Source organism: Penicillium concentricum (genome assembly GCF_028827145.1).
Source record: "Penicillium concentricum strain IBT 3081 chromosome Unknown utg000003l_segment0_segment0, whole genome shotgun sequence".
Lineage (NCBI taxonomy): Eukaryota > Fungi > Ascomycota > Eurotiomycetes > Eurotiales > Aspergillaceae > Penicillium > Penicillium concentricum.
The window spans coordinates 92,302-105,612 of record NW_026622756.1 but is presented as its reverse complement, the minus strand read 5'-3'; the positions used below and the strand labels follow the sequence as shown (position 1 = coordinate 105,612).

The window sequence follows — 13,311 nt, the reverse complement described above, 5'->3', positions numbered from 1 at the left end:
CACACTCCCTACGTCACATTTCTTTACATACACATACCTACAACATCTACAACGTAGGTTTCTTTTGCAATTTTATCAACTTCTCACCTCTCCCCCCTTCGCTCTTCCCTTCATCCAACCTGGTTTCTCCATCGTATCGCAATCCTAACACAAAAGCTCAAGACATCACACTGGTTTGAAACAAGACGCCTTTGCGTATTTGACGCCAAATTATCTTGTGTTCTTTTTTCATACATTGCCAGGATGACACTCCTCTCGGATATTACCTCTGCATCGGCACATTTACACAACTCTAACCAGCTACCGAGCGATGAGTATGACCGTCGGATCCGCGAGCTAGTTGAATACTTCAGGCGGCTACAATCCACCAAAGCTCTCGACTCACTTGCCAATGATAAGTCTGTTCTCGATGTAAGCAGCTTTATCTATATCAAGCCTCGTCTATGAAAATTATATGGGTTCGCAGCTAATATGCATTTGTCTTTAGCGTTTTGACCCAGCGATAGATTCTATCCCATATCTTTTCGTGCTACATGTGCAAATACAAAAAGCACAGGAACTCAATGCCGATGAATTTCCAGCTGATATCCGCCCCTCCGGGAATCTATGGACGTATGCTGCACATCTTCTGACGAGTTTCGATGGGGTCCAAGTCAGATACGCTGGACAAGAATGGCGTCTTCTTGTTGAGCTGGTGGGGCAAGCCTCGCAAGCTGCATCAATGGCAAGTCGGCTATTTCTCACCGTTTCTTAAATTTCACTGCTAATTTAGCCCGATACAGCCACTGCTAGGCGCTACGCTAGTAAGGGACGCCATGCTTCGTCTCGACCCGTCATGTGCCGTTTTCACCTCGAATCACCTTTTGCTTGTCCGGCTTTGTCTCCGGGGCAAAGCATATTCGTGTGCATTGCCTATCTTAAATAAGCAGATTTGTCATTTCCCAATTTCGCTGGGGCGTTCCTCCTCAGAGCCCTCCATGCTCTGTGCGGATCATGGGTCAAGTGTATCCTTTATGACTGAAGCTGCTGGGATCTCATCTAAGCTATCATATCGAGAATACTTACAGTACTTTCTTTATGGTGGTTTAGTATACATGGCGTTGAAGGAGTGGCGCAATGCACTTCATTTCCTTGGGATTGTCATCTCTGCGCCAAGTACTAGCTCTGTGAGCTTGATTATGGTGGAGGCGTACAAAAAATGGGTACTGGTAGGCCTACTCGAAAAGGGCAAGGTAAGCTATCTCTTCACTGAAAAAAGAAGAAAAAAAAATAGGCTCGACGGTATTAGCCCTATTATTTTCTTGAGCTAACTCTTTCCGTGGGCAGCTCTGTCCGCCTCCAAGCATCACAGCACCTCATGTGGTGAAAGTGTATCAATCACTCGCGAGGCCCTATATTATTCTTGCTCATGCATTTGAACGTGGAGATTTGAAGAGACTCAATGCTGAAATCGATGCTGCCACGGGAGTCTGGTGCGCGGTAGGTCACAGCTCTTATTGATTCTCTAGGTTGTGTCGTCTTGACATTCAGAGCTAATGCCGCCGCTTTAGGACAATAATGTCGGTCTCGTTTCCCAGGTAGTGGGTGCTTTCTTCAGTCAGACCGTTATCAAGCTTGGGAAGACTTTTGCAGCTTTAACAGTGGCAGACCTTTCAAAGCAGGTGTTTCCCTCCCCTGTGTGTGCAGAAGGCATTGGATCCGCAGTTTCATCCCTCATCATGTCTCGTGCTTTGAACGCGACATTGGTGCAGACCAAAGATCATGCTGAGTCTTCTATGCTACGGTTCTCATCCATTCATTCGTTGCCTCGTCTCTCTCATGAGTTGGACTTACAGTCCCAGCTCAAGCAGGAGATGAGGCTGATGGAGACCCTGGTGATTAATATTGGGGAAACCAACAATAACCTAGGATTAAGTGATGAATACGTTGATAACCTGAATAAGGGTCAGGTTTGGTCGGGTTCTAGTGAAGTCAATCCCATTGTAGGGGGCGAGGCTGGGCTTGAGATGGATGAAGATCTGATGGGTGACATGTCCTGAGTTGATCTTTATGGTATTGAGGAGCATAAAGGACTGAATAGTCTTGCCTTTGGTTTCATTGCTTGCGGTGCTGGTCACTTATAGTGTATGTAGACTAATAACCGTGATAATCATAATAAATGTAGGAGTTGGATATCCATGGATAGTCACACCGCAAAAGGTTTTCGGGGATCTCGCCCACACCCGTGTTCTTAAACCACGCGTGGATTAACTCAGCACATTTTAATTAATGACACTACGTCCTATCAATTCTAGAGAACTAGAATTACCATTTCTACTCCAGGGCTGTTATATATGATTACATTAACTCTCAATAGGCGAGTGATTATAGTGGAGGGTAGACTGCGGCACGATCCGCAATATCCGCAGCCTAAAGGATTTGGATATTGATATCAAACAGAGCAAACATGCCTAGACTCGTGGCCTCGAGTGGTGTGCATTATTATTATACATCCCTCTATATTTTTCGTGTAATGCTTGGTACTCCAAGCTGTTGAATATCACTAGGTAAGTATAATTTCTGACCGAGGTTAGAAATTATAGGTGGAAGGTTAAGCACTACTCTACTTATAGTAGTAGTACCAGGGGGCTTTAGCGCCCCCCGGACCCCCAGCCTTAGCGGGGGGCGGGGGTAATAACGCTTAACAGGGGTTTAATGCTAAAAGGACTCACCCCACCCCTCACCCGTACGGGGGGGTAGGGGGTAGGGTAGGGTTCTATAAGAGGTTATAGGGGTAAAATAGTAGGTAGGTAAATTAATAGATGAAAATTTAAAGGATAAAACTAAAGAAGTAAAAAAGGAAGTAGAGATAAAGAGTAAAATTCAATTGTTATAGTTGTTATAAAATCTCACTAATGAATTATTTAAAACTAACCGGCCTAGGCCTGGCAGCACCAGACACTTGGTTCGGTGCTATAGTGCTGCAGCACTCCCGCTGCAGCACTATAAATAGTGCAAACACGACTAACCTCGTGATATACATAAGTTATGTAGAAAAGCCAGTAATTTTGGGGTATTTTATTTATAGTAAATAGGGAATCTAGAAAAGATTATTATTATATTTGTTTAATTATTTGCGCTTTATTTAGTCCTCTTATTATATATATATTTATTATTATCTCTCCGACGCTTCCGTTCCCTATATAGACGCTAGCTATCGCTTTATACAATTCTAACTATTAGGTGATGATTTAGAAGTTTAACTAAGTCTATCTCTTGATCTAACGTATTTCACTACCGAGCTGCGCACACCACCGAGCTGCGCACCCCACCTAAAACGCGTCCCTAAATTTGCACTTAATCAATTCAACCACCCACTATGCCACCAATTCGCTCTCAAAGCTCTCGAAATTCAATAGAGCAAGAAGGCAGGATCTTATTAGCTACTCAGGCTATTCAGAAACAAGAAATAAGCTCTGTTCGTGAAGTAGCACGCCGATTTAACGTACCCGAATCGACACTCCGGACACGCCTACGTGGCGTTTAACACCGCGCGACTTCTCGTGCTAATTCTTATAAACTAACACAAATTAAAGAGGATTCTCTTCAAAAATAGATTCTCTCTATAGATTCTCGGGGATTAGCACCTCGGCCTTCTATAGTTCGAGAAATAGCGAATCTTCTTCTCGAAAAGCGCGGAACTACCCCGGTCCTTTTAGTCGGCGAAAATTGGGTTATAAAATTTGTGAAAAGGAACCCTCTCCTATCCTCCCGATTCTCGAGACGCTATAATTATAAACGTACGAAGTGCGAAGACCTAAAGATTATTTAGGAGTGGTTTAATCTTATTTAAAATACCATCCTTTAATTTAGAATCGACCCCGATAACGTTTATAACTTTAATAAGACTGGTTTCGTAATAGGGTTAATCGCTACTACGAAGGTGATAATAAGGAGCGAATTCTACGGTCGGCGCTCGCTTTTACAACCTAGAAATCGCGAATAGGTAACTACTATTAAGTGTGTAAATATATCGGGTTAGGCCCTCCCTCCGTGTATTATTTTTAAAGGCAAAGTCTACTTAGAATTATGGTTCGAAGGCCTACTAAACGACTAGCGAATTAAAGTTAGTCCTAATGGTTAGACTTTAGATAAAATTAGACTTCGCTGGCTTAAAAAGCTCTTTATTCCTAGCACTTCTCTTCGTACGAAGGGGAGGTATAGGCTACTAGTTCTTAACGGACACGGAAGCTATTTAACCCCGAAATTCGATGAAATCTACGAGCAAAATAGGATAATACCTATCTATATACCTCCGCACTCCTCTCACCTTTTATAGCCTCTTAATATCGGCTGCTTTGCTATATTAAAGCGATTATATAGTCGGTTAGTAGAGATAAAAATGAGACGCTAAGTTAATTATATTAATAAACTTGATTTCCTCGATTTATACCCACTCGTACGAATCGAAGCTTTTAAATCGGAGACTATTAAGAATAGCTTCGGAGTAGCTAGTTTAGTCCCTTTTTCACTAGAAAGAGTGATCTCGAAGCTAAATATTTAACTTCGAACCCTAACACCCCCTCCTAGTAGGGGGAGCGATTTAAGCCGGAATTTCACACTAAAAACACCTACTATAGAGAAAGAACTACGTCGATAGGCTTCGTTAATCAAAGCTTTACTTCGTACGAGGTCTCGAAGCCCGCCTAGCCCGTTAGATCGTGTATTAAACTAGCTTATAAAAGGCTTCCGTCTTATAATATAAAGCGCTATTTTATTAGCGAAGGAAAACTAGGAATTACGCGCTAAAAATGAGAAGTAGAAGCAAAAGCGGACTAGATCCCGAAGGTATATTGCTTCTAAAGAGGGCCTTTTAATTGAAGAAGCCTCTACATTAATTTTGCAGCAATAGGGAGCAAGTGAAGCACCTCCCCCCGGCCCTAGCACCTCTAGAGAATCGGCTATTCAGCCACGTACTCGGCCCCCCGGGGGTGTGGAATATACAGATTACTAGGGCATCGAAGGGAAACATATCTAAATAGACCAATTAATTAGTTGAATTAATTTAATGTGTTTTGGTTAAGATAAATGCCTTTGAAATTGATCGGGTGATTTAGGTGCGCAGCTCGGTGGTGTGCGCAGCTCGGTAGTGAAATACGTTAGAGTCTCTTAATCTAGAATCTCCTAATCTAGAGGTAGGTCTAGGTCCTAGAGACTAGGTGAAGTATCACGATTATAGGTTTCTATATTATCGGCTTTAGATACGTATTCGGTTTTAGACTTAAGTTCCTTATTATCGCTGATACTAGCTATATTATAATTAGATAGTTAGGCCTCTACCTCCTTATCGGCCTCTATCCTCTTACCTAGGTCCTAGCTTTCTATAGATAGCTAGCTTTAAGCGTGGTTTATATTAAAACGCGTTATATAGCGGAGTATTATTAGATCTTAAATAGTCGTTATATTAAGAGATCCACGTCTATAATAATAGATATCCCACGCTAAGCTAAATAACCGTTTAACTCCTACGCTAGTAGTAGGAATAGAGAAGATATCCTAGGCTAGCGCTATAAGGGTTAGGAACTAGGTCTTATATTATCTCTAGAATTAATATAGGTTATTATTATTATTTCTTATAAAGTTAGTATATATTATAGTTTTAAGTTCTATAGTATATATACGAAGATTAAGATAACCTATTAACTTATCTCGCTAGCTAACCTTCTCTTAGATAGCTAATCTCGGTCGGGTCTATATAAATAGGCTAGGTATACTCCTAGTTCGTTATAGAGCCTTACCTTTATTAACTAATTAAGTTATAGGCTAGCGCTAATAGTATCGCTTAAGGTAGGAATATAGAGAGCTTTTATATACTATATACTAGTCCGTATTATCCCTAGCCTAGTCTACTCCCTTAAAGTAGTTAAGCTTATATATAGGGGTAAGGGTCGTCCCTATTATATAAAGATACCTATAAGCCTTATTAGTATCCTTATAGTAAGTTATAAGCTTCTATTCTCTAGCCTTTAAAGTATAAAGTATCGCCTTTTTCTAAGTAACCTTCTTCCGATATAGGCGCTCCTAAGAGTCTTTAAAATATCTAAATAGTCTATTATATACCTCGAACACGTAATAAATAGTGATATCCTTAACCTTAGATAGTCCGACTATCTATATATAAAAAGGGTTTATAATATAAAGTAGGTATTTAACCTACTACTACTTTTATATACTTAGCTAGAACCGAAGCTAGTTATATAGAGTATAGTACCTATTAAACGTAATAGATTGACGATTTACGCGCTAAAGTATTAGATATATTAAATTCTAGGTATATCTTATATTAGTACGAGCTTCGGCTTAGTATCTTATAGTGTTAGAAAGAACTCCTATATTTAGGGACTAGCGTTAATATAGACTATAAAAGCACGGATCTAGAAATAGTATAAGTATACTTTAATAAAGATATTAAATAACTAACCTTTATAGGTATATAGATAATTTATTTCTTAGATTTAGCCTCTTAAAGAGCCGACTTATTCTCTTCCTCCGACTAGATAGTATCGGCGGTATTATTATTTAGGTTAGCTTTTATTAATCTAAGGAGGTCCTCTAAGCTAAGCTAAATTATATAGGTAAGGTATAGAATTCGTATAACCTATATACTATCTAGGAGATTAAGCTATTCGATCGACTAGTAAAGGCTCTCTATAAGTGTTTTATTATTAGAGGTGTTATCGGTAGTCACTATAAGCACTCTATTAATAATATTATACTACTATAGTACATCCTATAGTATCTCACTTAGGTGACTACTAGTGTGCTAACTATATACTAGCTTAAAGCCTAGTAGTATCTTATAATAATTCTAGCTAGAATCTATAAAATAGCTAGTAATTACTATAACGCTTATTAAAAAGGTGAAGTCTAGTAGTTAAGTGCTATAAAAAGCTTAGTATTCTTTAGTAAAAGAGAAAGGGCCTTTTAATAATCCCCCTTAACTATTATTTATAGGCGACGCTATACTATCTTAGGAGTTAAGATTAGAGGTATATCTTTTAAGAGGCGAGTAAATAGAATAAATTTAATAAATATTTCCGGCCTTCCGAGGAACTAGAAGGGGAACTAATATATTATAATTAATTTAATTTAAATTCGTTCCTAATCCTCGGTATTAAAAGTGGTCCTCTACTCCGAAGGATAATTAGACTAGGATAGATTAAATTAGTATATAACTAGTTCGTTTTAAGATATAATAGTATATATTACCGTAAACTATAGCGATTACCTTAATATCTACTAAAGAGAAGAACTCCTTCTACCCTACTAATAGGTCTCACTCTTATAGTACTTTTTTAACGAGTGAAGACCTCTAGACTATAATAGATAAGGAACCGCCTTTCTATATTATCGATAAAGTGCTATCGGCTATCTAGTCTAATAGTGTACGACCTAGTCGAAGTGCTCCTAATATAGTGATATATAATTCGCTTTAAAGTTCACTTTACGTCGTAAAGTATTTAGTTAGGCGTATATAGTATATCGCCACCACTTAATAAATTATATTTTATTTATCTTCGTATAGTATACCTAAAGCTTCTTAGCTCTAGGGCTAATTCGTTCGAGGGTTATTAGAGTAGTGATAGTATATAGAGTATAGAACTCTAGAATACTAAGGATTAAGGGAGCTTTAAGGTTTAGTATTTATTAGCTAATTAACTAGTCGGGAGTAAGGGGATTATACGTTAAATCGTATAAAAGAAAGTCGTAGTCGGTAAGGCGGTCTAGATATTTAATTTATAATAAAGATACCTACGAAGAAGAGCTAGCCTTAGCGTACTATCTAAAATATAATATATTAAAGGTTAAGGGTAAATAATATATATAGGTATATAGTATAAGGTAAAGGGGAAAATAGAAAGTATATAACGTATTCGGTAAGCGAGCCGCCCATGTAAGCCAGCCGCCCACCCAACCTAAAACGCGTCCATGGATTAGCACTTAGTTAGTTCAACCACCCACTATGCCACTAATTCGCTCTCAAAGCTCTCGAAATTCAATAGAGTAAGAGGGTAGGATTCTATTAGCTATTCAGGCTTTTAAGAATAAAGAAATATCATTAATTCGCGAAGTGGCGCGCCGTTTTAATATACCGCGTATAACTCTACGCGACCGCCTCTCCGGCTATACTAAACGAAGTATTACACGCGCAAATTTATATAAATTAACACTAATTAAAGAGGAATCTCTTTAAAAATGGATTCTCTCTATAGATCTACGTAGAGCTACCCCCCGTCCTTCTACCGTTCGAGAAATAGCGAATCTTCTCCTCGAATATCGCGGAACCACCCCGGTTATTTCGGTCGGCGAAAAATAGGTTTATAACTTTATAAAACGACACCCTCTTCTCTCCTCCCGATTCTCGAGACGCTATAATTACGAACGTGCGAAGTGCGAAGACCCGAAGATTATTTAAGAGTGGTTTACACTTATTTAAATTACTATCCTTTAATTTAGAAGGAATCGACCCCGATAACGTTTATAACTTTAATAAGACTAGTTTCGTAATAGGGCTAATCGCTACTACGAATGTGATAATAAGGAGCGAATTCTACGGTCGGCGCTCGCTTTTATAACCTAGAAATCGTGAATAGGTGACCGCGATCGAGTGTACGAATACTTCGGGTTAGGCCCTCCCTCCGTGTATTATTTTCAAAGGTAAAGTCTTTATTAAATTATAGTTCGATAGTCTTCCGGATAACTAGCGATTTAAAGTTAGCCCGAATAGTTAGACCTCCGATAAAATTAGACTTCGCTAGCTTAAAAATCTCTTTATTCCTTCGACTTCTTCGCGTACGAAGGGGAGGTATCGGCTTCTAGTACTCGACGGTCACGGAAGCTATTTAACCCCGAAGTTCGATAAAATCTACGAGGAAAATAATATTATACTAATCTATATACCTCTATATTCCTCTCACCTTTTATAGCCTCTCGATATCGGCTATTTTACGGTGTTAAAACGCTCTTACGGTCGGATAGTTAAAATAAAAATGCGGAGTAGGATTAACTATATCGATAAACTTAACTTCCTCGAAGTATACCCCCTCGCACGAACTAAAGCCTTTAAATCGGAGACTATTAAAAATAGCTTCGGAGTAGCTAGTTTAGTCCCTTTTTCACTAGAGAGAGTGATCTCGAAGCTAAATATTTAGCTTCGAACCCCTACCCCCCTCCGAGTAGGGGTAGTAATTTAAGCCGAAATTTCACACTAAAAACACCCGCTATAGAGAAAGAACTACGTCGATAGGCTTTATCAATTAAAGCTTTACTTCGTATAAGATCTCGAAGTCCACTAAGCCTATTAGATCGTATATTAAACCAGCTTATTAAAGGCTTCCGTCTCACAATATAAGGTGCTATACTACTCGCGAAAGAAAATAAGGAATTACGCGCTACTAACGAGAAGTAGAAATAAAAACGGACTCGGTCGACTAGGTAGATAGCCCACGAAGGAGATCTCTTAGTTTAGGAGGTTCGTAAGCTACGTTTAGAGCTATTTAAGGCCTAAGTAGCGCGTATCAATACCTATCGTGAGTAGGTTTCAGAGGGTTTATAGCTAGCTACACGAGCCGGGCGAGCTTATAGAATATATAGATTGCCGGGGCATAGAAGAGAAACATATCCAGATAGATAAATCATTTTAGTTGAATTAATTTAAGGGTGTTTTGGTTGAGATATATACATTTAAATTCAATATGTTAGGTTGGGTGGGCGGCTGGCTTACATGGGCGGCTCGCTTACCGAATACGTTATAGCCTACCTAGATAAAATCTACGACCGATATAACTAATAATAAATAGGGAGAGCGTCTACTATATTAGTATAGTGGTAGATAGATTATAAAGCCGAATATAGATCTCGGTATCTATTAGCTATTCACCTCTAACTTCTATAATAGCCCTACCGTAGTGCTATAATATAATATATTTCGGGGTCTATATTATCCCCTTATTCTATATAGCTACCTAAAGTCTATTTTTCTAACCTCGGTTAGAAATTAGATAGCATATTAAATTATTATATAAAGCCTTCTACACCTTATATATATAACCGATGTTAGAAAATAATGTATTCGGTAAGCGAGCTGGACACGCAAGCGAGCTGGACACCCCACTAAACCCATTGAATTCAACTATATTTTTCTCGACGAAAATACCATTAAATTTACTCAATTAAATTGATTTATCTAGCTGAACACCTATTGATCTTATGCCCTATTCCCTCACAACCACTACACCTTAGTGGGGCCCGTTGATGTGGTTCCAATGCTAGCGAAGCACTTCTTATAGTAGGGGGGGGGGGGGTGCTTCAGCTGCTTCCACAGGCTCAGTAATTAATTGAGAAGCTTCTTAAACTGAGAGGCCTTCCTTCGTCGGCCTATATCTACTTCCGGGATCTACTTCGCTTTTGCTTCTACTTCTCATTTAAAGCGCGTAGTTCGCTTACTTCTTTCTTAAGTAAATCAGCAGACTACATAGTGATTTAATAGGCCTTTAAAACCTGATTTAGCGGACTTAGGGGGCTCCTCGACCTCGTACGAAGCAAAGCTTTGATTAACGAAGCCTACTTTTATAATTACACGTAGTTCGAGGGCGTTTTTAGGTCCTAATCGCTTCCTCTGCTCGGAGGGGGGTTAGGGTTCGGAGTTAAATATTAAGCTTTAAAAGCACTTAATTAGGTGAAAAAGGCACTAAACTAGCTGCTTTAAAGCTATTCTTAATAGTCTTTAATTCGTGCAAGGGAGTATACTTTAAGGAAGTTAAGTTTATCGATATAGTTAATCCCGTATCTTATTTTTATCTCTACTAGCCGACTGTATACTCGCTTTAATATAGTAAAATAGCCTATATCGAGAGGCTATAAAAGATAAGAGTGTAGAGGTATATAAATTAGTATAACCCTATTTTACTCGCAAATCTTATCGAATTTAGGGGTTAAATAGCTTCTATATCCGTTAAGAATTAGAAGCCTATACCCCCCTTCGTACGTAGAGAAGTGCTAGGAATAAAGAGCTTTTTAAGCTAGCGAAGGCCTATTTTATCGGAAGTCTAACTATTAGGACTAACTTCGATTCGTTAGTCATTTAGTAGGCCTTCGAACTATGATTCTATATAGACTTTGCCTTTAAAAATGATATACGGAGGGAGGGTCTAACCCGACGAATTTGTACACTTAATAGTAGTCACCTATTCGCGATTTCTAGGTTGTAAAAGCGAGCGCCGACTAAAGAATTCGCTCCTTATCATCACCTTCGTAGTAGCGATTAACCCTATTACGAAACTAGTCTTATTAAAGTTATAAACGTTATCGGGGTCGATTCTAAATTAAAGGATAGTATTTTAAATAAGTGTAAACCACTCTTAAATAATCTTCGGGTCTTCGCACTTCGCACGTTCGTAATTATAGCGTCTCGAAAATCGGGATGAGAGGAGAGGATACCGTTGCACAAAGTTATAGGTCTATTTTTCGCCGACCGAAATCACCGGGGTGGTTCCGCGTTGTTAAAGTAAAAGATTCGCTATTTCTCGTGTAGTAGTAGGCCGGGGGGCCGCTCCACGTAAATCTATAGAGAGAATCCATTTTTGAAGAGATTCCTCTTTAATTTCGGTTAATTTCGACGAATTAGTGCGAGAAATCGCGCGGTTTTGTACCCTATAGATACGGGTGAAGAGTGTTGACTTCGGTACGTTGAATTAGCGTGTGGTTAAATTGATAAAGTGCTAATTTATAGACGCGTTTTGAGTGGGGTGTCCAGCTCGCTTACCAAATACGTTAGATAATTTATTAAGTTATTATATAAAGCCTATATAATATATTAATTATAAAGATTAAAATAAGATATAGGGTAATTTATCCGGTCGTAGCACTATACTATCTAAAAAAAGGGTGAAATATAGGCTTTTTACTATAGAAAAATAAGATCGAACCTATATAGTACAAACTAGAAGGTATATATATAGAGTAAATATATATATCTATATATAATACTAGCATATTCTCTTCCTTATAATATTAACCACTAATTCTATACTATTTTAGGCTGATTTTACTTTAAATCTACATTTATATAGTACTTAAAGCTTTTAATCTATTTTTTAAACGTGAATTAATACGAATCTTAGTAATAAGTGACTATAACTACCTCCTAATGCTAATATATAAGTAAAAAATAGTAATTTATTAAAATAAGTTAGCATTTTATCCATCTATTTTAGGTAATCCTTCGTAGAATTATACTAGCGCAGCACTAAAACTAGTGCTATAACGGTGCTATAGCACTTAGTGCCGTAGCACTATACAATAGCACTAAAATTGGCTTAGTCCCGCAGCACCTCGCAGCACCATATCGTAGCACTAGTGCTATAGCGGGAGTGCTATATAGACTACGACATCGCCTATAGACGGGCCGGTGGGCGGGGACCATAGGCCTTATGTAAGCGGGCGCGCCTAACGTAGGCGTGCCTATAGACGGGCCCTACCCTTAGGGCCTATAGGCCTTTTTAGTAAGCAAAATTTATATACCTCGTGACTTATATTATTTATGCTATTTAACTCTATATTTTTAAGTATTTAGTTTATAGCATTTATTTTAATCATTTAATAGTATATTTTTTCCGTCATTTAAAACACTCTATTTATTGATTTCTATTTATATATTCCTTAATACTATAGCTATTAATTATTATTATTAGGTTTACTACGCTTCCTTATACCTCTTAGCCTAGAGCGTATCTAACTACCCCCTTTATCTATAGTTAAAGGTAGATAAGGGCTTATCTTATCCTTAATATTAACCGAGAGACTTCTCTATCGTTTACTCGCACTTAGAATTATAATTATAGGCTAACGCTAGTTAACTCTTAAGTATAAACTTAGCCTTAATCTAAGTAACTAGGTTATTCTTATTAGAATCCTCTCCTTCCCTAATCGCTTCGGGTACGGTTAATATAAGCTCGGCCTCTTATTACTCGTCTACCTCTTATACTATATCTAGCCGAAGGTCCTCCTAAGGTAACTCTTTAAGTTTAATATTAAACCGCGTCTTATACCGAAATATTATGATATCTTAGATTATCTACGGATTAAGCTGCCTACGGCGGTAGTAGTAAATATCCCGAGCGGTATTAAATAAACGCTCTACTCCTACGCCTATTACTAGGATAGAGAGAATATCGCGAGTAACACTTAAGAGGATAGGGAACTTATATTCGTATTCCTTCTAGAATTATAAAGGATCGACCTTTTTTCGAGCTATATATAATATTAGTATAG

At 38.3% G+C, this 13,311-nt stretch overlaps 1 protein-coding gene across 1 annotated transcript; it reads left to right on the top strand.

Moving 5' to 3' along the window:
- Positions 1–243: 243 nt before the first annotated feature.
- Positions 244–2,039, top strand: N7517_007905 (putative COP9 subunit 3; the record flags this gene model as incomplete). The annotated part of the gene is made up of 5 exons (XM_056725635.1): positions 244–411; positions 488–694; positions 783–1,232; positions 1,327–1,479; positions 1,551–2,039. The coding sequence occupies 5 exons, from the start codon at positions 244–246 to the stop codon at positions 2,037–2,039; spliced, it is 1,467 nt and encodes a 488-aa protein (XP_056576486.1).
- Between the last annotated feature and the right edge of the window lie 11,272 nt (positions 2,040–13,311).